This window comes from Coregonus lavaretus, assembly GCF_964263955.1.
Source record: "Coregonus lavaretus genome assembly, chromosome: 40".
NCBI lineage: Eukaryota > Metazoa > Chordata > Actinopteri > Salmoniformes > Salmonidae > Coregonus > Coregonus lavaretus.
In genome coordinates, this window is record NC_140027.1 from 10128192 (window position 1) to 10154993 (window position 26802).

The 26802-nt window shown below is 42.3% G+C and overlaps 2 protein-coding genes across 6 annotated transcripts in view; both read right to left on the reverse strand.

Moving 5' to 3' along the window:
- LOC311113727 (signal-induced proliferation-associated 1-like protein 2) overlaps positions 1-17856 on the reverse strand; it is a 97266-nt gene extending 79410 nt beyond the window's left edge. For all 5 annotated transcript variants that reach the window (XM_084157039.1, XM_084157037.1, XM_084157038.1 and 2 more), the window contains exon 1: positions 17656-17856. The gene's annotated coding sequence lies outside the window, so the exon portion shown is untranslated. The remainder of the gene's footprint in view (positions 1-17655) is intronic.
- Positions 17857-18352: 496 nt separating this feature from the next.
- LOC311113383 (uncharacterized protein) lies at positions 18353-25556 on the reverse strand (the record flags this gene model as incomplete). Its single annotated transcript, XM_084156590.1, has 6 exons — positions 18353-19541; positions 20329-22047; positions 23813-24148; positions 24502-24660; positions 24848-25031; positions 25324-25556. 5 exons carry the CDS (start codon positions 25554-25556, stop codon positions 20353-20355), a joined length of 2607 nt encoding a protein of 868 aa, XP_084012716.1. The 3' UTR covers positions 18353-19541; positions 20329-20352.
- Between the last annotated feature and the right edge of the window lie 1246 nt (positions 25557-26802).

Consider the following 26802-nt stretch of genomic DNA (forward strand, 5'->3'; position numbering starts at 1 on the left):
CAGATGCGATACCATGGAGATATAACTACGTTGTATGATTTATGAATAGCAAGGATATAAGAGATCGACTTTACTCAGTCAGTTCAACACCTTTCATGAACTAGTCAAGCTTGCTTTTCGTCAATCAAAGCACATAGCTTATGCACCACCACTCCGTAGCTGCATATGAAACACGCCAGGGGTATTGGGGTCATGCAGGGCCTATAGGTTGGCTTGCTTTCTCTCGATTTTCAGGAATGAATAGGCTACATTGTTATTATGATATGTATTAAAAAGCTGGGTAATATAATTTAGCAATGCAAGTTGTTACTTTATTTTTTAGAATTATATTGTATTAATTGCATTCATTTGTTTCTAAAGTGTGTAATTTTGAGAAGATGCCCCTTTAAGACAAACGTTTCAAAAGATATAGACATGGCTACAGTAGGCTAGCCAAGACAAATGCTAGGTGTCTTTTTGTAGCTTCCTTTTTGCAGACTATCAACAGTAGCCAGTATATTGCTACTTTGTTCACTATTGAAGGTTAATCACTTTCTGTAAAATAAATATGCTCTGCGAGTAGATTGATGGGAACTTCTTTTTGCTCTGGAGAGCTCGCGTGTGCCGTGTGAAGGCATCAACTCTTGTAGGGGAGAACCAGGACGAAATAAACTATTTTTATATTTTCCCTTATTACTCAAGAGACAGATAGAGCTAGAGACACCATATTGTATGACAAACGTATGTCCTCTACCATTAGCAACTGTAATTTCATTTCTAGGACAAATTAGTTTAAATTAAATAGACAAGAGAACAGAACTACCGCAACGTTACTTTTGTACCTGCCGGTGGGGCGGGAATAACACAGCCTTGGGACAGAAGTAACAAATTATGAGAAGTGCACAAAATCAGTCTTATCTCCATGTTTCTGGTTTGTAATGCTCATTACTTTCAACAAATGTACTATCAGCATTAATTTAATGTTGTGTCGATTTTCAATAATTAATACTATTGGTTAGAAATGTATGAAAATAAACCCATGGGGCGGCGCACAATTGGCCCAGCGTCGTCCAGGGTAGGGGAGGGAATGGCCGGCAGGGATGTAGCTCAGTTGGTAGAGCATGGCTTTTGCAACGCCAGGGTTGTGGGTTCGATTCCCACGTGGGGCCAGTATGAAATTTTTTTTTTTTATGTATGCACTCACTAACTGTAAGTCGCTCTGGATAAGAGCGTCTGCTAAATGACTAAAATGTAAAAAGAAATGTAAATGTAAACCATGCGTGAAAGTTGCAATGTTGCGCAACCACAATATTTTGCCTTATAATATTCTAATCAGACTACAATGGATCACATAGCTCAATTATCCATCATTTTCTCATCTCACTTTGATGGGACTGTAGTAGATGTTTTCCACCAATGAATAATAATAATAATAGATGTTTGGTGAATTATGAATTATCACTTGAGTCAATAAAAAAAATAAAAAAATCATCACCCAAAATCTTGACAAAGCATATTCTGTAGGAGGAGTTAATATGAATTTTTAATTTGACATGATTTATATGAATCGGGTCATGAACATACTTTGAAATTAACAAGGGAGAGGTTAAACGTAGGCCAAGTCTGGCATAAACTTATTCCCAACACTTTACAATAACCCTATTGCAGTGGTCTTAAGCAGTCTCCATATAAGCTATTCCCTCCACCGCGACACTGCTGCCCAGTTGAAGAGCTTGTGATCTCCATGCAGCGCCACAGCATCGTGCGCCTTCGGAAAAGCACCACTCAGCCTCAAAAGATGCCCTTCTGGAGGCATGCAGCCATAGTCATTATACCCTAATGTAGGCCTATTTGCCTACTAGCCAAATAAAGTGTTCAACTTGTCATTCCAACATATTTGAACATTTATTTCATCCTTCGTTCAGTCAGTCAGTATGTCATCCATAGTCATTTGTCTGTGTTGCAATAGGAACTAAATCAAAGAGAATAGAACAGTCTTATCCATTTGTTTACTGAAATCCATGTGTGTACTCAAAATTATCTAAATTCTCCAAAGTCCTTTAGCCTATCACATTAATAATTCAATGCTTAATTTAGGCATCTCCGTCCCCCCGTCCCCACCCAAAAAAAGCCTTCAACATGTAGGCATTGCAATTTAGGCAATCATTTTGGGTACTGGTGTCTTGCGGAATAATTGCAGAACCCTATTAGTGTTTTATAACTGTTTTTATTATAGGGCTCCCCTTAAAAAGAGACCCAAGCTCACAGGCCTTTAAATATAGCCTCTAAATACATTTTAAACAAAACAGGTGAAGAAGCACGTGCAGTGGCTGATGGGGAAAACAGAACTGGCAGTAAGAATAGGCTATAGATGGTCCCAAATGGTCAAGACTCTTTGGCTATTCTCCTGAGTGGCGCAGTGGTCTAAGGCACTGCATCACAGTGCAAGCTGCGTTACTACAGATCCTGGTTCGATACCGGGCTGTGTCGCAGCCGGCCACGACCGGGAGACCCATGAGGCGACGCACAATTGGCCCAGCGTCGTCCAGGGAAGGTTTGGCCGGCTGGGATGTCCTTGACCCGTTGCGCTTTAGTGACTCCTGTGCCGGGCCAGGCGCATGCACGCCGACACGGTCGCCAGGTGTACGGTGTTTCCTCCAACACATTGGTGCGGCTGGCTTCCGGGTTAAGCGTGCATTGTGTCAAGAAGCAGTGCGGCTTGGCGGGGTTGTGTTTCAGAGGACGCACGGCTCTCGACCGTCGCCTCTCACGAGTCCGTACAGGAGTTGCAGCGATGGGACAAGACTAATTACCAATTGGATATGACGAAATTGGGGAGTAAAGGGGGTAAAAAAAAAATATATATATATATAACAAATAAAAATAAAAGACTCCTTGGCCATTTGCTCAGGACAGGTTATAGCCAAGACATAATCAATATATTGTTTTGTCTCATTTATTGATATGGATATAGCCTATGCTTGATGGGGTTGTGCAATACAAATGGCTGTAACAAGCCTACATACAGAGTGGAATTCACTAATACAACAGTCAAATGCCTAATATAAGGCCTTCAGTACATGCTCCCAAATACTGGAAAAAGTGTGATTCATTAGTTAACATGATCACCACAGTAGCCCCACGCAGCTACAAAAATAAATGATGCAATTACATGGCCATTAAATAACACACAACAGCATGGCATTTTTAGATAGCAGAAGAGGCCTAGCCTAAGGCACATTTACTTTCTATTTTGCAGCTCAGTCGGTTATTCTAGACAAGGCTCTTCTGTGTTGTACGTTTACAGATCTAATTTAACGTTTAAGTTTCATGTGTCACGCATGGCTTTTCTTACGAGCCTAACAATTAACATATGGATTTTCTTACGATCCTAACAATATGTACATTCAACCTTTTGGCAGCTATCTCGCTCCGTAGAGGGGGCTCGGCAGCCTTTTTTCTGACTACCGACTGAAAAGTAGCCTAGTTAATTTAAGTGGAAAAAGTACCCGGCTGAAAATGACTAAATCAGCTGTATAGCCGACAGCCGGCGCTAGTGGAAAACACTGCCATGGAGCATAGAGCAACTTGACAAACAGCCATGAGTATAGAGAAGTCTAGATCTTCTCTATATTAGAACAAAGGGAAAAGTGAGGCCCTGGAAAGGAAGAGTAGAGGTCAGAGAGAGAGAGAGAGAGTGGGAACTGAGCATCTGAAAACAGAGAGAGAGAAATCGTTAGGGTGAGAGAAGACAAGCAGCAGACAGCCAACTGAAAAACTAAAAGATTGAAAGTGAGGGTGAGAGAGCAGACTAAAAGCCTCAAGAGAGACAGAGAGCAGAAATAAGACAATGACTGAGAGGAAGAGTGGAGAGAGTGAGTAAGAGAAAGAGAATGCATGTTTAATGCCCCATTGGGTACATCAGAGCCGTTCCCCGACCCTGAGGCAGTCACATCAGTAGCATCTAGGAGACAGGTCTGGGGAGCCTCAACCAAGACAGATTGAACTACCCCCCCCTTCCCAGCTGTGCTCCTCCATCCCCCCACGCCCCCACCCCCTCTCTACCTCTCCCTCCATCCCCTCTATACCCCTCTAGTCAGGGAAAAGCATTCGAGGGCAGGCCCTGCATCGAGGCTTCCTTCAGCGAACATGTCTCCTGGAGCAGTGTGTCTAGAGTCTCTGAAGAGTGGTCACCTTTGACCTCTCGAGTCTGTCAAAGCTAATGATCTCATGAAGTCTGCAAGACTTGCCTTTTTAAAGGAGGCAGGCAGTCATAAAATGTGTGTCCTGGGTTAGGAAAGAAAGCGGGAAAAGAGAGCACGAGGCTTTTGGGAAATGCTGACTTGCTACATACAGCAGAATAGTTCAAGGTAGTGGCGACGATAAGAAGAAAATATTTTTCTGATGTTCCATTACTAGTTGAAATGCCTGTGTGTTTTGGAGCCGTTTGCGCTACTCTGAAAGTGCTCAATGAGTGCTGAGTCAGGGAGGATTAGTCAGCCCTACAAATCCCTGCTCCCACACACACACCCACCTGAGCAACTGCTACCAGATATAAAACAGACACCAAAACACAACAGTCTAGTCTAGTAACAAACACCCACCCAACACACGATTTTCCAATTACACAAATTCTCACATTATAAACACATGGACCATGTAGATGAGAGCCAAGATTTTCATTCAAGATTTTCAGACATTTATGCTAGATGTCTATATCACACGTGAATGGACTAGCCGCATAGATAGCCTTAACACACACGAAAACCCTAGCCCAGGGTTCTTCAATTCCGGTCCTGGAGGGCCGAAACACCTCTGTTTTTCATCCTCTCCTTCTAACCCTATGGCCATTGAGTGTTCATGGCCTTGTTGGCCAGAAATGACCGTTGAATAACCACGTATGAAAACAAAATCAACCTAAATCCATAAAGCCGTACTATTGGGAGTGATTATTATAGCAAACTACGCAAAAGGGCATGTTATCCTGGGACTCCGGTCACTACGCATTCTCTGCCGTTACAACTAATTAAGGCTGTTGAAACTGCTCTCTGGGTCCACGTCGCCGCATTTGATTAGCGACCATAATTCCAATTAACCTTGGAACAGATGGGATAGTCTTCAATCTAATGGTTCCCTTTGTCGAACGGAGGACTCCCCACACGACGGCACACGAAAGACAGCGCAGGTAAATCAGTTCATCAGCAGTTCGTCGCTAGGGCGATGAGCACGGTTGGTATGTTCACTATATAATTTCCACAGTTTCGAGTGGATAGCCGAAATGGGATATCGATGGGCTTCCTGGTTAGTAGGGTCAACTTGGGGTCAATGTTATCTGCCTGGATGCGTGTGGGGCAATTGAGTGCAGTGCCAGCAACAAGAGAGAAAAACCGTTTTTTTTTATATGTGAAGCTGTTACAATGAGGCAATACGTATTCCATGAATTATGAATTGAATCCATAGACAAGCCTATGTGAAATCAAATCTCTTTGTGAATAAGACACTGAGTAGCACTTTAAAAAGATTTCGCTTCTCTGTGTGAAGTATATGGTGGAAGCACTTGACTGAAAAAAACAGCTCTTCCTCCTGTGTCTGGTGAGGCCTACCGTGCTGAGGCCACTCTACAAACACATCCAAAATGTAGCAGAAAAGCTGCTCCCAAAAGTGAAGAAAATTTAGAATACTTAGTTACGGAATAACATTTCAACCAGTCAGTACCTAAAATCTTTGTTATTGTATCCCTAAAGCTTCTTACACAATCGTTTTTGGGAGCAGCAAACAGTCAGTAAACTGTTTAGTGTGGCGGCAGGGATCTACGTTTGGAGATTTGAAAGACGTGGATCAGAAAAAGAACTAAAACACACAGATGGTGTACACAAAACATAACAGATTTTAAAACCTATAGGGAAACTGTAATTTAAAAAAGCATGACAACAAAAATAGTACTGGATACAAATCCAAAGCCACTAGGAGTAGGTCACACTTTTGGTAAACGACTACATAACGGAACATCTGTCATGAGGTCTTAAGACTAGCTGGTTGGTAGTAGGGCTGGGCGATATTGCCTAAAAATCATATTTAGATTTTTTCCAAACTTATGGGCGATTCACAATATTCAGTGCCTTCGGAAAGTATTCAGACCCCTCGACTTTTTCCACATTTTGTTATGTTAAATTCTTATTCAAAAATTGATTAAATTGTTTTTCCCCCTCATCTACACACAATACCCCGTAATGACAAAGTAAAAACAGGTTTTTAGGAATATTTTCTAATTTATACAAATAAAAAAACGGAAATATCATATTTACATAAGTATTCAGACCCTTTACTCAGTACTTTGTTGAAGCACCATTGGCTGCGATTACAGCATCGAGTCTTCTTGGGTATGACGCTACAAGCTTGGCACACCTGTATTTGGGGAGTTTCTCCCATTCTTTTCTGCAGATCCTCTCAAGCTCTGTCAGGCTGGAGAGTTGCTGCACAGCTATTTTCAGGTCTCGCCAGAGATGTTCGATGGGGTTCAAGTCTGGGCTCTGGCTGGGCCACTCAAGGACATTCGGAGATTACTTTGCTCCATTCATTTTTGCCTAGATCCTGACTAGTCTCCCAGTCCCTGCCGCTGAAAAACATCCCCACAGCATGATGCTGCCACCACCATGCTTCACCGTAGGGATGGTGCCAGGTTACCTCCAGACGTGGTGCTTGGCATTCAGGCCAGAGTTCAATCTTGGTTTCATCAGACCAAATAATCTGAGAGTCTTTAGCTGCCTTTTGGCAAACTCCAAGCGGGCTGTCATGTGCCTTTTACTGAAGAGTGGCTTCTGTCTGGCCACTGTACCATAAAGGCCTGATTGGTGGAGTGCTGCAGAGATGGTTGTCCTTCTGGAAAGTTCTCCCATCTTCACAGAAGAACTCTAGAGCTCTGTCAGAGTGACCATCAGGTTTTTGGTCACCTCCCTGACCAAGGTCCTTCTCCCCAGATTGCACAGTTTGGCCGGGTGGCCAGCTCTAGGAAGAGTCTTGATGGTTCCAAACTTCTTAAATGTAAGAATGATGGAGGCCACTGTGTTCTTGGGGATCTTCAATGCTGCAGACATTTTTTAATATCATTCCCCAGATCTGTGCCACAATTCCTTCGACCTCATGGCTTGGTTTTTGCTCTGACATGCACTGTCAACTGTGGGACCATATATAGACAGGTGTGTGCCTTTCCAAATCATGTCCAATCAATTTAATTTAGCAAAGGTGGACTCCAATCAAGTTGTAGAAACATCTCAAGGATGATCAATGGAAATAGGATGCACCTGAGCTCAATTTTGAGTGTCATAGTAAAGGGTCTGAATACTTCTATCAATCTTTTTTATTTTTAATACATTTGCAAAAATTTCTAAAAACCTGTTTTCGCTTTGTCATTATGGGGTAGTGTGTGTAGATTGCTAAGGATTTTTATTTATTGAATCCATTTTAGAATAAGGCTGTAACGTAACAATATGTGGAAAAAGTCAAGGGGTCTGAACGTTTTCTCTAAATAAGCTTCGTTGCACAACAGAAAACGTAAACCTTGTATTCATGCCATACAGGCATTTGGAACATTGCACTAAAACATTATTTTGATACATCGCCCAGCCCTAGTTGGTAGTCATGCATTAGTCGGACAGCCTGAATAAGACAAAATTGTCTGATTCAGAATATTCCTCTAACATGCAAGCCACCATGGTGACTGTAATCGAAACCATTAGGGCAATATGGTTGTTTAGCTTCCAAAGCCACTTAGGCCTCCAGTACATGTGGCCTAAAAGGGAATCAAACCCACACCCTTGGTGTACCAAGCACCATCCTCCAACCAACTAAGTCCTTCTTGGTTCCAATAATAGCTGAACCACCAATATGCGGTCATCTTTTTCTACCTTTTGACATGTCTACAAAAAATGTGTTGGCTAGTTCTCGTCCTTTAATACTACCGGTGAGAAACAACTTCCTGCCAATATCAGCACACCCATAATTTCCCTCAGCCAGCTCTGCTCGCCAGCACTTGATAAGATGACTTCCCATCCCAATTCATAAACGACATCAGTGGAGATAGAAGAGTCAAGTGATCCAGGAATGTCAAAGCAGATCCCCTGAGGGCTTCCTATTGAGATGTCACTTTCGCCTCAATGAGGGGAAGGAATGCAGGGAGGGAAGGCCAGTCATCTTTTTATCTCCTGGTCGAGACTGGGGCCAGCGAGGTCAGTACCCCCCTTCTGCTCTGGGCCGGAGAAAACACAACACATTCCCCCAGGTTCTCTCGCTTCAGAGGGGCTGCAGTTAACCGTAGCATGGCCAGAGAGGTTATAACAAGCTTGACTTCTGGGTCAATGACATGGCAAATTTTGCTTTCCTGACTTTATATGAAAATAACTGGTATCCTGACTTTATATGAAAATAACTGGTAAGGTGGGCTTAGTTTTTATCTGAAAGATAGAACAATTTGACAATTTTTTCATGGTGTCCTTTATTTTAGCCCTTGCCCATTAAAATGTTTCTGTCACGAAAGGTCATTAAGCCAAATTACACTTATTTATAAGAAAAAAATTATTCCTTCTCTTAATCTTTTACAAATATTTTAACTTGGAAGACATCTGGTAAACAGCTGTAAGGCCTTATAAAATACTTAGTAAATGTGCCGCTTCACCTTAGCGACACTAAGGGGAGAACATCAGTGCAGTGATTGGTCATTTACAGGACTTTTACTTTTTACATGCAAATCCTCAGAGAATCAGAGGATTCTGGGGTTATACAAGGGTTACGCGAGTGCCCTATCATAGTTCGACGTCAGCAACCTATAGGGATTAGGTGAGAACATCTCTCTGGGAGCCAAACAAACAGAAAAGGCTTTATCGCAGCCTTCTGATTGAGTTAAAACTGTGATTGACAGACGTGGGTCATCCACATCCACTTTGGTGCATTAACCACCAAAATCACCCCATGATTGCAATTGGGTGCTGTCTACAAATGGGTATAACAATACCATAACCCACCCAGTGTCATTCTGATAGTATATTCCAGAAAAAGGACATTGTTGCACTATTATTTATCACCATCCACTGTAAATTACAAAGAATAACTATACTTGAACATGACAGATTCCTTATGAAAGCAGTCAGAGCAAACAAATCTTCCTTTACACCACATGAGAAAGGTTAAGTAGGATTACATAAATGAATCAAGCATATACGGCTCATCATCCACCCACACAATATGATATAATGTCATGGGAAATTATATCAGTGTAATATGGAGGGAATTGGAGGCCACAAACAACATCATTTGTACTCTATTGTCAACGCCGAGGACATTTAGTCTACATCCTCATTAATTCTAAGACAAATGGCTCGAAAGTTATTGTCTACTCTGGCAATGGAAATACTAAACTGATTCCCATGTCGTCGCTGAAATAACACAAACTGTGGGATTCCTATTTGGAGTCGATAGCTCTGATGGACTAAATGTAATTTACATTTTAGTCATTTAGCAGACGCTCTTATCCAGAGCGACGTACAGTTAGTGAGTGCATACATTTTCATACTGGTCCACCGTGGGAATCGAACCCACAACCCTGGCGTTGCAAGCGCCATGCTCTACCAACTGAGCTACACTAATAAACTGTGATTAGTAAATCGAGCAAACAAATATGACGCAAAGCACAGAAATGGAGAGTAATGTACCAAGGGCTAACATATGCATTAATAAAACAAAGTCGCTTGTCATTCACTAATAATTGCAGAACCATGGTCACTGAAACTGTCATCAACCGAAAAAAGCCTTGCTCAATCCTCAAATGCATTACTAAAGTGTTAAAGAGAAAAACACAAGAAACTTGGCAGCACAGCTGTCAAGAGCCAATAGATAACTTAAACGAGAAGGTGACCAAATATGATAACCTTTTTTGCTTTGACCAGTTAACACAAGCCCCAGACGCTCATCTCTGTGGACACCGACATTACCACCTTGTAGCTCATCGCTACTCAATAGTTTGTCATAACACTGTAAATAAACCGCAGTCCGTCTTTTGATTGATTTTCTACAGCATACACCTCCATGACAACATCTGGTGTTGCTTTACCGACCTTTTGGCAGGTGTTTCTACAACAGCGTAAGGCTGCTATTTCTTTTCATAGACCCATCAAGCTCGATTAGATGTTTTGTGGTTGCCCAGGTGGAAACCGACCGAGGAAGTGCCTGTCAATTAGAGGTTTATTAAGAGGAGAAATTCTTCACATTTTCACCTAGAGGCGTTTGCTGTCATACTGAAAACACCTTCAACCTTGGGGAAATTAAAGGCGGCTGTCTAATTTAAACAGTTAGATTTGAGCAACGTTGCACTTGTCTTTGTTAGTAGTTTGATGTAAAGTTCAAAACGTCTAGGATCTTAAAATTACCTTCACTGAGCACTCGGGAAACAAAGTGTGTACACTTAGTAACTGTATCAGCCATGGCCTATTACTACTACTAACTCAGATTCAATAATCATAAATTAAAATTTTACAAAATAAACTCTCAGCACATCAGTCAAAAACACCCTTTGCACAAACCAATGAAACTAATACATTTACAAAGGCCCAAAGTCCTCAATTATACTTGTCAGCAAAAATGCACACAGCATCCATTTGTCACATTAATTTGCAACGCATCCAGTACGTACTGCAACGGGAGGTCGATTCAACGCTGCCCCAGCCAAAGCACACAAGCATTCAGGCACACTTGAGTGGTCCACATTCACAGCAGTCCACAGTCATTTTCAAATATTAAACATGTTGTCAACAGATTGTTTTCACCCAGAAAAGGAAGGAACGTGTGGACGATTCCTATGAATGGAGATGGACTATCTAATCTATTGGTTGTGATAATGCTTGGTCGTCAGTTTTTAAACAGTCTTTAATAGGAACAAACGTGTCTCTGAAGAGAAGTCAAATTGGATCGCAGTGTGGGCTATGGTGTCAGGTGTCGAGGCAGATGGCTGCATGTTTGGGAAAGGCCTTGCCAGCAGCTTGATCCACTCCCTTGGGAGTCTGTGGTGCTGGCTAGAGAGAATTTCAGATGATAGCATAGAGGCTCCAAACTGTTACAGAGACTGGGAATGGGGTTACAACAACACAAGAGCACGCTAAATGTTATCAGGAGTATATGAGAATAGCAGTAGTGTTGATTAAAGTCATTGTTCTTTTTCCAAGTACCCACAGAGACATAGCTATGAAGAAATGCTGACATATTACACAGCAGAAATTATTTTGCATTCTTCGAAACTCTAAAAGTAGAGTTGTGCCATCTAGAAAGTTCATCAAAAGGTTGCTTCAGTATTTAAATATTTAATTGGTCTAACTCCTTCCACTTAAATTAAGGCAATCCACTTCAGTGACCTTAAACCTTGACCATGGTCCGTGACCTAAGTCAATCATCTGACCAGTTTATGGCGCCAGCCCAGACACGGCGTAGGCCCACAGTCGCCGTATAGTACTTACAACTAATAATAGATTAAACACACAAACGAGTAGAGTGAATAAAGCCGTCTGCACTGGTAAACCTGATAATCCCATGTTTCACCCTGCAGGGGCTATGGCCCCCGTGACTGGCTAGCTGGGCTGGCTGGCTGGAAAAGCAGGGTGCTAAGACCAGGTGATTCACGTTTCAATGTCACCGCAATCAGTAGAGCGGAAGTGAGAGGCCTTTTCCCGATCTGGCATCGCCTCTTTAGGGCTCTCTGCTGCTATCATGGGGAAGGAGCCATTTCTTCATCGACCTGCAACCTAACTCTCTGTGGGGTTTGCGGCGGTGTGGCGCCTGCCTGGCCACAGTCTCCTTTCTCTTGGGGTATGGAGAATTGGGAATGAAGGGAGGTGACTGTGGAGGCAGCTCCTCCCTCCAGCTTCATGGTGAAATCAAATCATTAAAGACCCCAGGATGGCCCAGATGCATAAGGACATCGATGGGGGTTCCAGCAGACTTCCGGACTGCATGCAGGGACACCAAGAAAAGGCCTGGCTACCGCTGTCCTTCGCACAGATGGCCCCGGCTAGCTAATCCCAGTCTGCGTCCATGCATTCCCTTGTTACCAGATACCGGGTCACAAGAGAGCTGATGAAGGCCCTTTTTAAAATGTGGTTACCCCAGTCCTAAAACCCCTTGTCTGTAACACTATCATGCAGCCTTTCTAGTCACGCACATTGAAATAGGTCTACAAGCTGGCCTGCGCTCAGGTTACACGTGTGGATGATTCGGTGTGCAGACTCTCCTATTGCCGGTGGCCATTTTCCTGTTCTGCACCACACAGGATTTGGTATAGAGAAAGAAAAGTATGAGGCACAAAGTTGCAGACACCCGGTTAGGAATTGAAATATGTGCAGTAGAGTACTGGGCAGGGTAAGAAAAAGGTCAAATGAAGGACAAGAGGAGAACTTGTTTAGTCTACAGCAGTACGGCACTTAGGCTCTATCCTTCCTCTCTTGACCTTGTTTGGAGGAATACGAAACACATCAGGGTTGATTCTCTCTCACTCCATTATCTATGAACATGCAAACTATGCACATGGTCTTCCCTGCCATGTAGGATACTGGCGATGAGACCACACTCCAATTATTTTACCTCCACGGGGGAACCAAAGAAGCAGCGTACAAGGAGGTGGGGAATATGGAGATTAGTAGAGAACCCTGACCCGCAAACGACAGATTCGGCTAACATTACACTCCAAAGCACTATGCAATACAGTAAGAAGTACTCTGGGTTTTCAAACATCAAGAGTGGGGAGGAGGAAAAAGGGAACGCAGATAGGGATTTGTGGATTATTTTCATCTACAGTGAACACCTTGCAGAGGGAGGACTTTCCCTGGCCTGCTCAAGGGGACCTTAAGGCAGACAGAAAATACACTGAATACACTGCTCTGGAGTGTGGACTGCATCTATAGACGGGCTTGGCTCGTCTCAGCTGTCCAGCATTCCAGGAACAGGATTAGAAAACTGAGTGGAAACAAAAGCTATGCCTTTTAATTAGCTGCCTCCAGTAAAGAAACTTGGATCCCCATTGAGCAGCCTTGAGTGCTGACAGGCACTTTTGCAAATTCAGATAAAAGGAGCTAATCTGGCCAAACAAATCACCCTTAAGCTTGTCCTCTCAGGCGCTTGGCAATACAAATGCTATTGATTTTAGCCATATGAGGAGGGTATGCGGGCTAGAATTGGTTGCCAGTTTTGAGCATTTTAGGCATGTTCATGAGTGGAAGGAATTTGGGAGCCAAAGGACCACAGCACTTCCCTTGTTCCCATAGCCATTTTTTAAGGGTCCTCATAGGTTTTCCCTAAATATTAAAGTCCCCAAAGCACAAGGGGATCTTTACTTGACCAAGCATAAGGAGATCATTTAGTATTCTAAATTTGGTTTGAATGATAATCTAGGCTACTGTATTATTGGCTGCCTCTTGAACTACCAAGGTCTATCCTGGAGAAAACTTTTATTCCCAAAGTTGAGCATTTCTGTCAGATTCGTTTTGTCATGGCCGATAAACCACTTAACAAGTCATCATTTTGTTTGACATCTCAAACACGCAAAGCATCAGGGAGCTATAAGCAGATGTACTTAGCAGGCGTTTCTCTAAAAGTCTGAAATCAAAAGTACCGCTTTGTATTGCAAAAATAACCAAGGATTAGCAAGGCAGCCAACTAGGCTGATGAAGACAACAGCTGGGCTGTCAAGGTTAGCACTGCCACACTAGGTAGAAGAAACAGACTTGGTTTCAATATAACCCAAACCCTTACACAGGTACCAACTAGAATAGTTTACAAATTGTCCTCATGTATGCTTGATGTGTATAAGACTTATTTGATAGCGTAGTGATGATATCATTATTATGCTATCAAAATACTATTTTTAGCAACAGCCTACATATTTAGGATAGTTTCATTAGAAGCTATACAAAATGTCTTGCAGAGCAAACTTTGCCAATTTGAGAAGGCATACTCAGTGGTGTAGTGGAGGGTATACGCATATATACGGCGTATACCCATTTATTTTTCAGTGGTCATTGCGTATACTCACTTCTTAATCGCCAGGATGCATATCAAAGTATTTTTACATTTACATTTATAGTCATTTAGCAGACGCTCTTATCCAGAGCGACTTACAGGAGCAATTAGGGTTAAGTGCCTTGCTCAAGGGCACATCGACAGATTTTTCACCTAGTCGGCTCGTGGGATTAGAACCACCGACCTTTCGGTTACTGACACAACGCTCTTAACCACTAAGCTCCCTGTAGGTATACGCCGTATAAGGCTAATGGAACAGATCAGAATGTTTAGCTTAAAATGTTGATAAACTATTATTTCTTCACATTTTCTACACAGTTATGTGCACACGGCGGTAGGCCTAGAATGATGTGAACGTTCCAAAATGCAATTTGTGGGAAAACACCATTCTAAAATGTGCACCGCACATGCGAGCGGTTTCATGGACAGAGATGGAAATATCCATTACAAATGTAGAGAGGGATCTAAAGATGCAACAACCATCATGGGTTGCTAATATGATTAGGATAATGCCTATAGCTGCTAGACAATGAAATAAAGTGGAAAGAAAACCAATAGAACAGGAGAACGCAAATGAGGAAGGCTTTATAAAATAAATTGCCTCCATATTTCTATGGTGGAATTTTGGCTATAGGCTACTTAGAAGCAAGGTATGAAATGCCTCATAATATGAAATAAAATGTCCAGGTTTCAAATAATTAAGGAACAGGAAAAATATAGGAATGCTAACAATAGGCCTAACCGTCATCAGGTAGATGGAAAGGCCATCCCAAAAACCTTCTTAATTAAATATTAACTAACAAAAACCTTCTCAATTAAATGTTAACTAGCTACAAAGTAGCCTATGCCTACCTGGCAGAATGATATCATGATTATTATTATTATCAATTCAGTGGCCATTTGTGTTGCAAAACTCCATCTCATATGCTACAGAAACACCACTAACCACAGTGCTAGGTGCCTGAGACCTTGAATTAAAGGGTAACTACACTCAAAAATAGAAATGTCTTAGATTTTTCCCAGATCTCAAAAGTGGTCTCCTGATGTGGTTTACACATTGTTGTGGACTTAGAAAAACAACAAAATTAGATATTCTATTTCAAAAAGTGTGACAGAGCGAAAACCTGAAAAAAATTGGGATAATCTGAAACCTGTGAATTTTTGACTCAGTTCACAGACTCATTTATCTGTTTCAATAGTAGGCCTACTATTAGCTAGCCCAAGAGGTACTCTTAAGGATCCTAACGTTACCGTTACTCCTAAAGGTCAAAGGACCTTATGTTATTTTCAGAGGTAGAATGGCTCTGGCAGCCAAAACAGCCAAATGCTCCATCTAAACATGAATTGATTCTCAATTGCAATACGGTTCTAGAAACATAAACAGCTTTACTTTCATATCCCAACAAAATAATTTCACAAATGCAAAATATGCTCTGTTTTAACCAGCTTTATCACCGTTGCAGTATTTTTCAGTGATGTTTCTGGCGGTCTTCCGTTACACACAGGTGTTCAGAGCATGCTAGATAGCTAAATAGCACAGTGGTCCCTCTGTCTTCCGTATACATGCTGTAACATGGAGATATGGCCGTATGGGAACACTAACCCTAACCCTATAAAAAGGTGTGTATCAATTTTACGTTTCTCGCTGATATTGAAGATAAGGTCGTTATGCTTCCAAAACCGTACCACAAGCAATGCGTGTTAATATTCAGAACGAGGGTCGGGGCTCTTAACAAAACTCCCCCGTACATAAGACGCCATTGTCCAATGACTTGCAGACGCCTTTTGTGGTCCTCTGTAGCTCAATTGGTAGAGCATGGCGCTTGTAACGCCAGGGTAGTGGGTTCGATCCCCGGGACCACCCATACGTAAAAATTTATGCACACATGACTGTAAGTCGCTTTGGATAAAAGCGTCTGCTAAATGGCATATTATATTATTATTATTATTACTTGTGTAATGTAATGGAACTAATGTAATTAAGGCTTCCGCATGCTTCAGTTCGGCTGGCACCTAGCCGAACGAGTGCACTCTCATACTCCCTTAAGACCTTCGCTTGAAAAACGAGAATAAAGCGGCAATAGTACTGTTTGTCCATCTTGAGGCGAGATAGCCAGTAGCCATACACTTCCACAAATAGTCAGAATGAATTACATAACTCAAGAAATCTGTCATTCATTTTGACTTTTTTTTGCTGAGGAGATCTTAGTCCCAGTATTTCTCAAGTGATAAATTGTGCATGAAAACGAGTCGTCTATCGTTGAATGACAACAAACACTTAATTTAAGAATCCCTACTGTTGACCAATGACCGACGAAGGGGCGTAGACTTTGGCAACCGAAATTCGGCATGCCTCTAGATTTGTGTGTGCACGAACAGCCTAAGAAACCCTTGCCGAAGACCAAAACATCACAAAATGTCGTCATAATATATGCACGAACTGTTCCGAATATTTTGGATGGGAAGCATGCAGACGCCTTTAAGCCTTCTGCATGCTTCGGCTAGGCGAACCAAATGAGGGTGCTTGCATACTCCCTTATAAGACCTTCGCTTGAAAAACAAGAAAAAAGCTGCAATAGTACTGTTTGTCCATCTTGAGACGCTGTAGCCAGATACACTTCGTCAAAATAGTCTGAATTAATCTAAGATAACTCAAGAAAACTGTAATTAATCTTTACTTTTTTGTCGAGGAGATCATAGTGGGGCAATTTTACATCTAACTAAGAAGTTTGGTGGAGTCAAAAAATTTGCATGAAAACGATTCGTCTCTCCTTGAATGACAACAAACACTTCAATGAAGAATCCCTACTGTTGACCAATCACCAACGAAGGGGCGTTATCTTCGGCTACCGACTTCAGCTGAAAAAAATAACTTGACTAAAACCAAAACGAACCAAAACGTCACAAAATGTCGTCATAATATATGCACGAACTGTTCCAAATGGGAAGTATGCGAACGCCTTCAGCCTACATGCACATTAGACTACAGCTTGGGTTGTCCTGAGTGAAAGACCAATATGTGATTTATCATTTTAGGTCATTTAGAGTGCATGTCACGGTTTTCATATAATTTTTCACAAAAAATGTTTTCATAAGTTTGGCAACATTTTTGTATACCCACTTCTCCAGGCACCACTACACCACTGTTGTTTTTACTTCTTTCCTTTGAGATCCAACAGAACATGCATTGAGTTTGCAAACAATCACAATTTGACTCAAAGGGAAGAAGTTGAAGTTGCGCGATCCCTGTTATTCAAAAAATAACCACGAAGCCGTATCGAATCAATTCTGGCTACAAAATATCAGTCCAGTTTACAATTTATTAACAGTGCTTTTGCTTCTAATTAAAAGTTACAACGTAACGTAGGCTAGAGAGCCCGCTGTTGAGAGCGAACTCGCAGCACAATAGAATCGCAGAACCTTTTCAGATATCGCTGTTGTTTTTACCATTCGACACCATATTTAGATGGTCAGGCCGACTTTTAAAGTTGCATTCGGTTATGATACAATTTGAACAGCTTTCAAATCAACTCATGCCAACGTGTAATTCTTATACATTTGTATACTTTAATCGAATTACTTCAACAACAAAAAAGCAACACCTCTCAATGAAAAATATCTTACCTCCGACGAGATCTAGATAACGCCAATCCCATCTTATCCAAAACGATTTATTTGAAGGCTTAACATCCTAGTTGAAGAATAAACTGTGTTTATCAGTGACTTTTTGCAATTGCAACTACACAAAGCCCCGTCCCTACAATTCTTGAACTGCATCAATAGGCCTAGCCGTGTCTGTTTGATCCAACTACTTTCTGTTGAGTCGCGCTGGCAGCATCGGCAGAAGTCCCGCCTCTCCCATGCGGTAATTTGTTTAGGGATAGGCTGAACTACCGTGACGTTATTGCTCGTTTGTTCTCTGAGATGTCAATCATCACTTGCAATTACTGAAACACAGACACAAATAATGCAGGAAGAATGAGCATACAGTAATGAAAACATGAGCATAAATAATAGTAGTGACACATGATCTTTCCATCGACAATTAATTGCGTAATGGCCCACATTGTGTCTACATAGAGTAGCCTATCTAAATGAATGCACTTAAATGGTCCATTACTGGCCCCAACTGAAAGTTTGCAGAGCCACGAATTGGACTACAATATCTCTGAAGCCTTGCCATCTAAAACTAGGATGTTAAGCCTTCAAATTCATTGAAAGAGTATGAGAGGTTGAACTTCTTCATGATAACCTGAAAGAGGTCTTCTCTATTACAACTAATGAACTGACAAACCACTTCAATTCAAAATGAACAGAGACTGCAAATGATCTTTGCTTTATTTATTTTCTCTTTAAGTAAGTGATGAAAATGATAAATGATAGTCTACTGTACAGCAGATGAAAATAGGTAGCAATGGCAGTTCTTTCTTTATGTGCCCTGCATGCAATTCATACACAGTTGAAAGAAATAAGACACCAAGTGGCATTAAAAGACAACACAAATACATTTAGATCATCTTGTATGGTATTCAATGGGGTAAGTCCATTCAGTTCAGTGTATTGCACTATTTGTGACCCTACATCATGTGTCTGCTTCAATACAGTAATGTTATATTGTTTTATGTTGTATCAGACAGTCAAGTCATGGTAACAGCCAGTAACCAGTGAAAAAGTCACAGAGAAGACTGTAGTTCTTCGGCCCTCCATTGGCCATTGACATCCATCAATAATTGAGTACAAATCAGTCTTTGGGATGGGACGTTAAACGGGTTTCCTGACTCTCTGTGGTCACTAAAGATCCCATGGCACTTATCGTGAGAGTAGGGGTGTTAACTCCGATGTCCTGGCTAAATTCCCAATCTGGCCCTCATACCATCATGGCCACCTAATCATCCACAGCTTCCAATTGGGTCATTCATCTCCCCTCCTCTCCACTGTAACTATTCCCCAGGTCGTTGCTGTAAATGAGAATGTGCTCTCAGTCAACTTACCTGGTAAAATAAGGGATGAGGATACATAGTCAAAATCACAGGTAAGAGTTTAATATGGGGAATTCTAGCTAATTTCCCTTATTGAAGAACCATTCCCATCAAAGCATTACACAGAACAAAAAGAAGAAGACATGAATCCTTATGTAAAATGTGGCATCACAATACATTCATGACTCCTTTGGTCTTGTATAGATGTTTTCAGTCTCCTGTAGTGAGATTCTTGCAGACTGCTTGCACACGATAGTCCTCTAATGTCACTGAGGACGTGTGAAGTAAAAGTCAATTTGGAGTCAAGGTTGGAAAAGGGGGAGAATAAGCTGATCCTAGATCTGTGTCCGTATCCCACAAAGCATCTCAGAGCAGGAGTGCTGATCTAGGATCAGTCCATAGAATCGTATTCATTATGATCTAAAACGCAAACTGATCCTAGATCAGCACTCCTACTCTTTATGTTTAGGGCCACTTTAATCTCTGGCTGGTTGGTCACTGGTCTGTGCTGCAGTGTGGCATGGGCACCACCTGGTGGGAGGAGAAGGAACATCATGAGAATACATTGAAGATTAAAATTGAGTTGTTCAAGGCAAAACCAGTTCAATCTATTTCAGACAATGGTTCACTCAGAATGTTCAGGCTGTATCAAAGGTGTTATCTGTGTTAAAACAGACATACACTTCAAGCTTGTCCTAATGCGGTGTCCATGTAGAACTTGATTTAGAATAGAAATCTAAAAGTCTGAAATCTAAATCACTTTTACTTATTTACTTAGGCTACACTTTGCAGTGTGTGTGTGTGTGTGTATTTCATGAGAATTCTTGATCATCAAAATGAAACCAATTGACTGTCAGCATATGGTCAAAATGGTTTTGTGATGTACAAATGTATGCATATTTCATGAGAATTAGTGATCATGAAACTCATCAAGAGAAACGGATTTGTTATTTCATAACAGAACTGTTAAACTGCATGCTTTTAGCTTATCAATGCATGCATCAGACCTACCCAATCCCTAATATTTCTGGGTGCAAATGCTTGTCAATTTCATTTTTGTTGCTTCTTTGAGTATCCATCAGATGGTGCTATTGATTCATAAGCCATTGTATATACCCAACTCACACCTCAAACTTGCATATGTGGAAAAGAGCCACCTCAGAAATCACAGTTGGTTGGTGTGTAGAAATATTGATGCAGGAATGTATGTATATTACACTTTTGCAGATGCATTTTGTGTGTGTGTGTGTCCCCGTGTGGGTGTTTTGAGTGCAGATATATACAAATATAAGATGGACACTTTTGTTGATCTACGTACCTCATATTTTTGGACCACAGTAATTCAAGGCGCTCTTTCCCGATCTGTGCCATTCCAAATATCCTCCAGTTCCTCTTCCTCCTCCTCAAACTGCCAATGATCAGGATGAATATGATCTGGTTCTCGTTTGGGTGAAGTTTCTTTTCCCAATACCATCATTGGTTCAGGGCTGTCGGAGCACACGCAACAGTTGTCCTCAGAGCACACAATGACTCTTCCAGATCTGCGCACACCCATCCATGTGGAGTCTTCAGACACAGTAGACAAGCCCTTGATCTCTACGGCTCGAAGGTCACTTTGGAAAGCGAATTGCCTCTTTGCAGAAGGGAAGTATATGTGGTTATTGAGGTCTTGAATCTTGGTGTGAACACTTAAACAGTTGTGCTTGTGGTTCTGTGACAGTTCAGTGCGGGTGTGGTCATACATCATCGAGCTGCTGCAGTTTGGTTCAGTGCGTTGCTTGTTAGAGTCCAAAATGGCCACTGGAATGGAAATCTCGACCTTATCCTCATCGTGGATGCCAACAGTGCTGGAGAAAATGTTCTCATGTCCAGCAGCAAGAGCAGGACTCCTTGTGGCGCTTCTTAGGTCATAATAGACGTCGTCTTTCTCAGGTAGCGAGATACACTGAACCAAAAGAGAAACAGACTCTGAGCTGACCTTCTGTGAGTCCTGCCTAGCTGTTTCGCAGCTCCTTTCCTCTTTCGGACTGAGGGCGAAAGTATGTCCAATCACTTTGTGAATCTGACTGAGTGTATTTGAGTCTACCAATTTGTATAGATTCAAAGGTGAACCATTTTGACCAGCAAAGTCCCCTGTTTCGCAGATACTTTCATCCCCTGGACTGAGGGTGAAATTCTGCCCAATCACTTTCTGAGTTAGACTGAGTGTATTTGAGCCTGACGGTCTACACAGATTCGAAGGTGAACCATTCAGACTGTCATGTTCCCCATCAGCTTCAAGATGCCTTTCCTTCTCTGGACTGAGGGCGAAAGTCTGTCCAATTACTTTGGACGATGCAAGAGTCTGACCGAGTGCGTTTGAGCCTGATGGTCTGTACACATTCAAAGGTGGACTAGCATGGTCCCCATTGGCTTCAAAAGGCACTTTCTCTGTTGTGAGGTCTTTTGCACTTATCTGTGAGATTTGCCCCCAATCCTTGGGCAGGTCAAAACTCAACATCGACCCGAGAGGGATAACGCCATAGTGGCTCTTGCTTTGCCTAATGGTCATCTCATTGAGTCCATGCAAGAAATGCCCCTGGATGGTAGGAACGGTAGGAACGCTTGACGTGCCTGAAGAGTTGCCATCCATGACACTCACCACATAATTATTTTTGATGTACAGTTGGAGTTCTGTATTAACTGGACTCCCTTGTGTGGCATGGCATTCCTTCTTATCCTCCAGTGGCCAGGTGTAGGCTCTGCGTGTGGGCACGGTAGGAACCCCCTCCGGCTTGGGCATTCCGACAATGCCAGTCACAGTGTGCCTGTTTGTCATATTCTTCCTCCTCTTTATCGGTCCTTTCAGGTTTAAGGTAGAGGTGGAACTGGTTCTGGGTAAGGTGGGGCACAAGACAGTGCTGACTTGGGGTATGAAAGCAGCGTTGGTTGAGCTTGTGGAAAAGGTGGTTGACACGTGGCTCATGTCTGTGATATGAGGCGATGCCACGTCTTCAAAAACAGGACTTCCGTCTGTGACTTGCAGATAGGTGCTCACCTGGAAAAGATTAAGAGAATTAGATGTATTCAAATACAAAACTCAGCAAAATGTGACTTTCATGATCATTGAAGTTAAATGCTTTTGCAACCATGATCAAAGACATCTTGGATTCATTTGCGAAGAACCAATTTCTGATACTCTTTATGAAATATGCAGTTGATTCTGTAGGAAAATACTGTACGTTATTTTAAGACATCACTTCAGCTGCAAGCCTTCAAAATGGGATCACACATTCTGCAAACCTTATCAAAATCACATGGGTATGAGGTGGTCTCATACCCAGCTGCAGTGGCAATGGCTTGACCATGACTAATCCACTGAGTGTAAGCCAAGTTGATGAAACACCACTTCTGGCATGTGGGACCTTACAGAAATCTTACAGCACATTCCTTTACTAATAGCTGCTCTAAGCCATTAGGATCAGCTCTCCCTATCCCAGTCCCAATCTAAACCTTTTTAAGATAAACACAATAGAATGTGTTGAATGTCTTGAGGTTCTACTAGATGTTTTGTGTTATTAGCTGTGGGGATGGGTTTTTCAGACTTGAAATACACTACATGGCCAGAAGTATGTGGACACCTGCTCGTCGAACATCTCAGTCCAAAATCATGGGCATTAATATGGAGTTGGTCCCTCCTTTGCTGCTATAACAGCCTCCACTCTTCTGGGAAGGCTTCCCACTAGATGTTGGAACAATTCTGCAGGGACTTGCTTCCATTCAGCCACAAGAGCATTAGTGAGGTCGGGCACTGATGTTGGGCGATTAGGCCTGGCTCGCAATCGGCGTTCCAATTCATCCCTAAGGTGTTCGATGGGGTTGAGTTCAGGGCTCTGTGCAGGCCAGTCAAGTTCTTCCACACCGATCTCGACAAACCGTTTTTGTATGGACATCGCTTTGTGCAAGGGGACATTGTCATGCTAAAACTGGAAAGGACCTTCCCCAAACTGTTGCCACAAAGTTGGAAGCCCAGAATCGTGTAGAATGTCATTGTATGCTGTAGCGTTAAGATTTCCCTTCACTCGGGCGTCTAGCCCGAACCATGATAAACAGCCCCAGACCATTATTCCTCCTCCACCAAACTTTACAGTTGGCACTATGCAGACTGCCAGATGGTGAAACATGATTCATCCCTCCAGAGAATGCATTTCCACTGTTCCAGAGTCCAATGGTGGCGAGCTTGTGGCGGCTGCTCGGCGAACAGTTCTTGTTCTGATGTTGCTTCCAGAGGCAGTTTGGAACTCGGTAGTGAGTGTTGCAATCGAGGACAGACGATTTTTACGCGATACACGCTTCAGCACGCGCTTCAGCTTGTGTGGCCTACCACTTTGTGGCTGAGACGTTGTTGCTCGTAGACATTTCCACTTACAGTTGACCGGGGCAGCTCTAGCAGAGCAGACATTTTATGAACTGACTTGTTGGAAAGGTGTCATCCTATGACGGTGCCACGTTGAAAGTCACTGAGCTCTTCAGTACAGGTCATTCTACTGCCAATGTTTGTCTATGGAGATCGCATGGCTGTGTGCTCGATTGTATACACTAATTTGAAGGCATGTCCACATACATTTGGCCATGTAGTGTATTTGTGCCTTATAGGTAGACTTGGCAGTATGACATCATCATACACGTTGGGTCAACTTCCTGCTTACAAACATCAACAGCAACAGAATTCAAATCTGACTGTCCAATTTGCGTCCTCCCTTTAATTTGGTTGATGTTGTCTTGTGGTATGTAGATATGAATATGTGGTGATCTGTACTCACCCTATGCACAGGTTCAACTGCCTCCCTTGGCTCTACTGGCCGCTGCTGCAGACTGCTCCCTGGTGGCTGTTGGTCAAAACTGAGGATGAGGTTGATGCTGCTGCCCAGTGGGGTGACAGTAGCACAGGGCTCTTCAAGGATAATGCTGGGCGAGTTGACTGCCACAGCCAAGGGGACGTGTGGTGTGACGTTTACCGGCTTGGCAAAGTTTTCTCCATGGTGACCTATCCCCGGTTGGGATTTTTGTGGTCCTTCAAACCTGCTCGCCACCATCAGCTTGTGCTTTGTGGACAGGCTTTCCGAGGACTTGTTGTGTTCTGCCAGAGAGCAGAGATTCTGCAAAGGAAACCAAATATTTTGTTCAATAACTCGTATTTCTAGTATTTTTGCATTGTTTTTAGTTTTTTTTGCAATAAGCCTTGATCCTTAGGAACATATTTTGCCAATATGTGGGCAGGTAGAATATCATCAGAGAGCACTTGGTCTTCTATACACATCATTACAGTAGCTTCACCACAGCAATGTAGTTCAGTGCTTTAAATGGGTCTAATTCTAATAGAGAACAGTGGTGTTGTTCTTAAACAATTTGTTATAACGAATAGATATCGTATTGGCGTGAAAGCAGGGATATCCTTTTTGAAATGTATTTATTTATTATTATTCCATTTTTTTTTAGGGGGTTATCCTACCTGGGGTTGACCTTGTGGAAATCTGGTTGCGTCTGCCTGAGGGGCATCACTTGTTCTTGAATCCCTTGACTTCTCCTGACCCAGCTGGTCTTTCTGTGCTCTCCAGTACACCAGGATCCATCCCAGCATGCTTTGAAGTTCCTCAGTCCTCTCCTTTATCTGTAGAAACAGTTGCCAGATATTTTCAGTCTCTTCTAATGGTTGGGTCATTGGGGTTTGTCCAACTAGACTAGTTCCATTTTTAAAACACGTGAAATTATAAATAATTGAATTAAACACAGTCTTTTCAAAGGCTGTGGCCCCCAGGGCAAAATACGTTTGTGACCCCTGTTGTAAAATAACTCACAATATCTGCCAAGTGATGTCGCTCCTTGATAAGCTTCTGCCCAGCAGCAGCGAGCTTGTCAAACTCGTCAAACTTCTGCTCTATCCTCAGATCCAGCTCCGATGGAACACTCGATTCTGCCAATAACCACTGCTGGGCTGAAACCTCTGAGAAAATGCAAGTCCGCGTGTCCTCTGTCCATGAGCTGTAGGGGAGACATCAGAGAGAGAGTGAGAGAGAAAGAAAGAGAGAGAGAGAGAGAGAGAGAGGGAGGGGGGAGAAAGAGGGGAGAGGGGGAGAGAGAGAGCTCAGTAGGTACATTGGTTATAACAATAAACCTAATAAGCATTCATGAGCACAAAAAATATACATGCAACTGTATTACAGTACATTACTCAGGACAAAACAGGCACAACCTTCCAGTTGTACCAATAACCAATTGCACCAAGAACCAGTTGTACCAAGAACAATATTTGACATAATGTGTAATCACTCACATCATGGCCAGGTAGGCCCTAAGAAAGTCTTGCAGTTGCCGAAATTGTTGGAGGCGGCATCGGTTCTCCGCCATGCTCCAGCCAAACTCCTCCCAAGCTTGTTGGGTCGCATGGGCATCCTCCCCCAAAGCCCCTGCCTTCTCAGGTAGGAGGACCTGTAGTCGCGAAGCCAGTCCCTCCATCTCCTCCACTTCCTCTTTTATGACCTGATAGTCCATCTGAAAGAAGATCATACTGTATGTTTTATATGTGGAACAATTACACTTTTTCAGGTAGCATGAATATGTTTGCATCTGAGTTTAAGCCTGACAGAGGCTCAAAACCAATCAAATTTAGCGAGTTCTGAACTAATAACACCTGATATAATCGTATGATATATATTGGACATAGGGTTTGCTATGAAAACAAAATCTATATTTTTTATGGTCTTTCATTCTACAGAGGGCTACCATGGCTAGTATGATTGAACTCATCATGACTGGATAGCTAAGCTTACACTATTGACAGCTATCTGCTGGATAGTTTGGGAGAACTATCCCTTTAATAATAATGTTTGGACTTTAAACACATGTGTAAAGTCTATGAATCTGAGATGAGATCTGACAATTCTAGAAAAAATGATTAATACAATGCTATAGAGAGATAAAGCAAACAGAAGCATACACAATATATCTGAAGACAGTGGACTATATATACAACACTATATATACACAACACTATATATACACCACTATATAAACACAACACTATATACACACCACTATATATATATATATATATATACCTCTAGCTCATCCTGTTGCTCCTGCAGTCCCTCGAGTTCAGAACTATAGGGCTCACATCTGACCGCCATGTCTGTCTCAGTGTCCAGAATGTCCATGCTGAACTCTGCACACTTGGACAGGAGCTGGTTAATGCGCAGCGTCAGTGTTGAATGCTAGTAGAGGAGAGGGGAGGGGAAGGGTGGTAAAAAATGTATGTTTGTGCTTGTAGAGTTTCGCAAACTGAACAATAGTAACAGAAACATAGCCTGATTTTACTAGCATTGACTAGTTACACTACTTCAGCCATCCTCTTTAGTGTGCTAATTTGTGGTGTTTTTTAACCAAAGCGACTTACAGTCATGCGTGCATATATTTTACTTTCGGGTGGTCCCGAGAATCAAACCCACTATCCTGGCGTTGCAAGCACCATGCTCTACCAACTGAGCTACATATATCCAAATAAAAAAATAAAAAAATGTTCAGACATCTCCTACCTGACTCATAAGTTCTTGGGTGTCTTGACTTTGATAGAAGGAATGTCCTCTTTTCTCCACTGTTTCACTGACGTCCTCCAGGACCCCCACCAATTCCTCCATAGGGTCGTCCATGCACCCCTGGTCATCCATTTGTCCAGTAAGGGTCTGCCATGATACTCAAATAAATTACTCAGTATTTTGGTAGATTGTGGTTGTATTAATCTAATAAGTTATCTGAT